At 36.6% G+C, this 6,000-nt stretch overlaps 1 protein-coding gene across 2 annotated transcripts in view; it reads right to left on the reverse strand.

Moving 5' to 3' along the window:
• LOC113014197 (lymphocyte-specific protein 1-like) overlaps positions 1-3,929 on the reverse strand; it is a 61,504-nt gene extending 57,575 nt beyond the window's left edge. For both annotated transcript variants that reach the window (XM_026155689.1, XM_026155610.1), the window contains exon 1: positions 3,739-3,929. In XM_026155689.1, coding sequence (XP_026011474.1) covers positions 3,739-3,797 — 59 coding nt within the window. In that variant the 5' untranslated portion in view covers positions 3,798-3,929. The remainder of the gene's footprint in view (positions 1-3,738) is intronic.
• Positions 3,930-6,000: the final 2,071 nt, after the last annotated feature.

Raw genomic sequence — 6,000 nt, forward strand, 5'->3', positions numbered from 1 at the left:
AAAATAAATGATGGGTGTAAGTTTAATAGTGAGGTAGTCGATTCAACGCTATGTTAAAATATGACTACATAACATTAAATATCACATTTACATCCTGGTGCAAATAATTGGTTTCGTTTGTTTGTCAGATTTTTATTATTATTTTTTTTAAAAAGGGATATTATCTAGTTTATGGATTTAGTTTGCTATTAAAGCTAGCATTAGCTGCTAACTTATCATTCTTGACTCTTGTCCACATATAATCACTGCTGGCCCATGCCAGCAGTCAAAAAGCTTCAAAATACATTACTTTATTTTTAGTGTCTCATTTTGAAATATTTTTTTCTGACGTTTCATAAAACTGTACAAGAACAGCAGGAAAAAAGAAAGGCAAAAGTGTGATCTTGTTGGTTCTAACTGAAGGAATACATAAAACATGCAGAAAATTTGCCAGTGCAATGCAATGCAAAAGGCTTAAATATAAATCAGCTCATCTGTGGATAAAATCTTTGTGAAAGTTTTTAATAAGCAACTGAAGAAAATCTCATTGCTTAAGACTTTTAGTGAGGACGCTGACCATAAGTTCTAAGTCAAACATGCTGTGGTTGTTATGTGGGAAAGTGACCTACATAAGATTGTACTCACTAGAGATGTAGTAGGAGTCATGTTGTCAAGTCTGTCTTAAGTTTGCTGTAATCTGATTTGATGTGTGACAGGGCTGTTTTGGCTTCGCAGTCAGGCTATGGGGAGAGAGAGAGTGGGTGGTGATGGGTCAATTGGAGATCAGGTTTGATTGTCTGGACCTCATCACTACTGCATGAAATGTAACAAGGGGAAGAAGCATGAAATCTTTATATGTCCATATGTGTTGGCTATTTGCTCGCTGATGTTTGATGTTTCTGTTGGTGTCTTTTGGAGCATTTTGAATGAAATTATCTGACAAATAATATGACCTATTGTGAGGTACAATGCACTCAGAAACTAAAGTATTTTTGATTGGATGTTGCTTATAACTAATTAGCACCTATGCGGTTTTTGAATACACGATGGCAACAAGCTAACTAGCATTTTCTGACAACTGTTAACCTCTCATCCAGATTTGTTACATAAACTTCTGGCTCCAAAAACAAAAATGGCAGCTGAACTGCTAACCTGAACAGATTAAACATGTAGGAGTCTAGAACTCTTCTCCAGAAGAAGTCACTAAATGAAGTGACCTAATGTTTCTCACACTGGAAACGCAACATCCAGAAGAACAGAGTCAACTTTTTGAGTGGGCTATGCAAATGTTTTGGAGCCTTTTGGAAAATGATAGCCTGTTATCTATTTAGCATAATTTGTTGCCTCAAGGACAGCCTACCTGCTTCCTAACACACACACTTTTTGCTTATCTAAAAGCTATGTTTAGGAAGTGGTATAAAAAACTGTGTCAGGTTAAATTTCAGAATTAGTTGATCATGCTTGCTGAATTATTATTTCTGTGCAAAGGCAAATGTAGTCTTATCAATTCCTGTTAAAATTTAAATTAACGCATGAAATAATTGCAATTTTACATATGTTGGCCAAACTGTAAATATAGTACTCTCACATAGTCTTTAATTTTTATGGTTTGTGATGTGATCTAAAATTAGATGACATCCCACTGACACTATGTCCTTAAGTAATTGCTTCCTTTGAGTAAATAATAATTATGTACCTCTCTGGAAGTTGATTAGGCAGTATTGCGGCTGTATAAACTGCATATTTGTGTGGTGAGGTTTATAGAGTCACATCACTTTGTTTAAGGTGAGTTGAACTTTATGGTTTCTGTCAAATGTTAATACTGGCAAATGTCATGCCTTTGTACTTATTTGAGCACTCAAAGTATTTTCTTACTAGAAATCTCATTCACCAATCACACACATTCATACGGTGCTTTATAACATTCACGCACACACATAGTCCCATATGGTCCACTGGGGTAACTGTTGGGGCAACTGTTGTTGGAGGATACTGGCGGAGTCAGGGATGGATTCACCAATGTTTTGACTGGTGGATGACCTACACAATCAATCCATGCAACGTGTGGTATAACATCAGCAGCACTTAATCTATGCACACAAAACAGTGGACAAAGAACTGACCAACAGCTGGCTTGTCTGCTGACTTGTTGCATTCTACACGACTGCTTTTAGATGCAATAACAAATCAGTCTGGCAGTGTGAAACTGTTTGTGTGATCTGCCAAAAAGCACAGTTTTGTATTGTTGCATTTTCTTCACATGCTCAGACAATGTATTGTCTCTGCAGAGTGGTCTGAACTACACGGTATCCTTGGGGTCTGCTGGGGTATTTAACACAATGTTAATAACCATAAAATTACAGAGGATGTCTGTCTGATTAGCATAATTTTTTCCACCATTTACACAATGAGGCAATGCAGGCCTGCAGAACAGGATTTTCTTTGTGTGTGTGTGTGCCTGTATGTGTGTACGTAGTAGAGCAGGAGGGGGTTCAGGAGTCAGCCAGATGATGTCATAGACATTAAGAAAGTTGCAGCTATAAAGGAAGCCACTGAACTCAGCCTAATGTCATTTTGAGTATAGTCACATAGCTGTGACTATACTCATGGAGGAAACAAGAAATACAAGAAATACAGAGACAATGATTGTATCACTGATTCAGGGTCCTGTGCCTATTAGAGGTGAAAAATTAGAGCAGATTGCTGTAAATGGCCAAATTAGGCAAATAGAGAACAGAAAGCAACAAATGGCTGGTTGAATTAAAAATCATTGTGATGATAAAAGTAACTTAAATTGAGCAATTACCTCCATTGTTTTAAAGGAGGAGCTGCAGAAACTGTTTAGAACTCATTTTACAAACTTCTATTTAATTCTTGGTAACTTGTCAGGTCATGCTCCAAAACAGTGGTTAACAACTAGTCAGCAGAAGACACTTCTTTACGTTTTCTTTAGAAAAATACTTATTTTTTGTCTTATTTTGTTTAACACTAAAACTACTAAACTATACATTTAAATTTCTCCGTTACCACATTTCTGGTTTAGAAGTATACACAATTTCAGTAGGATGTGAAATACGATTCAGATAAATGTGGTGCAAACTGGTTGCAATAAACCTAAACAGGGGTGAGGTGACATGTAAGTACAAAACAGAGATACTGGACTGCTTTGTTATAAGCTTTTCACTCACATCATTTGAAAAAACAGTCACAGCTTCATGTTATTTGCCAAGTACTCCATTGTAATGCTGAAGTCATGAGGATGAAATGTCTTGATTTTCAAAAAACCCACATCACCCATCTTCAAGGACATAATTTAAACCATGAGACCTGCATGCATACAATTGCATATTAAAGATAAAGTAGAAAGGACTAAGTTGAAATCGAAACATAAAAAAGCCATGCTGCTTTTCTGCTGTAATCAGTTCATCTCTTCATTTTTACAGTTTTTCAATTTGTACATTACAGCCAATATAGATGACGCTTGGTTACAAACAATATGGTCATATGATCATAATATAAGATGTATTACAAATATTGCACGTTCAAAAATGTATCTTGCTTCAAAGTATGGCTGATCGAAATTTTAGCTGTACTCATAGGTTTTTAATATCTGCTAGATATGCACTTATCTTAAGTTTATCGCTAGCATTTAAATATGCATTTGCATTCTTCTACTGTTTTGGCTGATGTGTCATTATGTATCTACTCATTTTATTGTGCAGGTGAAGAATCTGTGACCAAAAAACATTTCCCACTGACCTGATGAGGTTCTGCAGAAGCTGCCTGCTGGAGCTTCTTCTTCTGATGGAGTCTGACATGGTGAACTGGGCCGCTCCTGGTCGTGGTCCTGGATTCAGTCCTGCTTCTGAGTTTGGTGTACTCTTAGACCTTCTTTACAGCTTTTTTCTTTTATCTTACTAGCTCAAGTGGGCCTCTCTCTATTTCTGTCTCCCCCCTCCCCTCTCTTTCTGGTCTCAGGTCTCTCCTCCCCCCATGTGGTTTTCATTGAGGCACTTTAACCCCCTCCACCTCCTCTTGCCCTAACAAATGTCATGTGACTTTCCCAAGGGGGAAAGTGAGATGATATCATAGCACTGAACTGGTAACAATACTATATGCATGTAACTCTGTGTTTTCTTTCATTTAATTATTACTTATATTCATTTAGTAACACTTCAGACTGTTAATAATGCACAAATTTATACTTCCTATGTTGTTTTCTAATGAAAAAGTACATTTTCTTTACATTACCTGAGAATATTCAAACACTCGTTACCAGTCAATATCTCTCATTCAAAATCCACAGAGCCTGAGCTGCTAAGTCATTTATGTCAGCCCCTGCAAGTGAAACAGACTAAAAAGCACTGGTATCACACTTTTTAACAGATTCCTTCAGCATGTGCTCTAAAGGTTAAAGGTCATGTTGACTTTTGGTAATTGATGAGCTGTCACTTTTCTGTTCTCTTTCATGTAGCACAGCAAAAACAACTGGAAATGTCTCTGTGATCTTTAGTGCTCACAGTCCTGCCTGGAACTGCTTAACACCAGTGAGAGTAGCTCAGTCAGAGCTCGGAACTTATCAGTTTTAAGGAAGTTTGTGTATATTTTGGATTTGATAAGATTGAATTGTTGTTTTATTTATCAATTACATTTTAAGTTCTCAGTTTAAATGCAGTATATAAAAATATATGTGAGTTAAGAATTTGCTAGGGACTACAATGATGTTTTTGCACCACTGGCACTGCTGGCTGTCATGTCTAATCTCTCATTGGTAGAAAGCATAGACAGGAGGGTAGGGCTGTCAAAGTAATCTTAGTTCAAAGGTCAAAGTCTCAAAAAAAATAAAATAAAAAAATAAAAAAGCAAAACAAAAACCTTCCCTGACTTGTAACAAAAAGAAGCATAAGTGCATACTGAAAATGTTCATGTTTAATGGATGATTAGGAGGGCCATTACAAAACCAGCTGTTGTAAATCAAAGCAACACATCAACGTCACTGCTTGGCTTTCACTGAGTTTTCTCAAAGCAACCCTTACCACTCGACAGCTAAGGATTTATCTGGACAGTGATTTTCTATTCAGTTCAGTTTAGTTCCGAAATTACAACAACAGTCACCTAAAGGCACTTTATAGTATAGGTAGTTCATACAATAAGGGAGTGAGGGAGACAGAACAACAGATATGCTGTGGAAGAGAGCCAGAGATTAATAGTAACTAAGTGCAAAGTGGTGTGTAAACACATAGTGATAAAAATCTGAGTGAAGAAGAAACACTTAATGTATCATGGGAAGTCTCCAGCAGCCTTAAACCTATTGTAGCTTAACTAAGGGAGGAATCAAGATCCCCTGATCCAGAACTAACTATATAGTTTGTCAAGAAGGAAAGTTTTAGGCCAAATCTTAAAAGTAGAGAAGGTGTCTGTCTCTGGAATCCTAACTGGAAATCCCAACTTTGCCTCCAATTGTACTTTTATATACCCTTGGAGCCAAGTAAACCAGTCTGAGAGTGAAGTGAAACATATACTATTTGAATGAAATGGGAATATGAGGTCTTTAAGATAATGTGGGGCCTGATTATTCATGAGCTTGTATGTGATGGGAAGGATTTTAAATCCAATTCAGATTTAACAGGGAGAGGCCAGTATTGGCGGACTATGCTCTCTGTTTCTAGACTCTGTCAATACTCTTGCTCTAGCTGAAGGCTTTTCAGTGACCTTTAGAACAACCTGAAAATAAAATAATAAATTACAATAGTTAAGCATAGAAGTAATAAATGTATGAACTAGTTTTTCAGTATCATTCTGAGACAGGACAATTTTACCAATATTTTTGTTTGTTTGTTTAATATGGGCACTGAAGAACATGTCCTGGTCAAAAATAACTCAATTCCTTACAGTGTTACTGCAGGTCAAGATAACCAGGATAAATATTTGATTAGACACTATGTTTCTAAGATTTTTGGGTACAAGAACCTCAGTTTTATCTGAATTCACAAGCAGGAAATTAGAGGTCATCCAGGTCTT

Source organism: Astatotilapia calliptera, chromosome 1 (assembly GCF_900246225.1).
Source record: "Astatotilapia calliptera chromosome 1, fAstCal1.2, whole genome shotgun sequence".
Classification (NCBI taxonomy): domain Eukaryota; kingdom Metazoa; phylum Chordata; class Actinopteri; order Cichliformes; family Cichlidae; genus Astatotilapia; species Astatotilapia calliptera.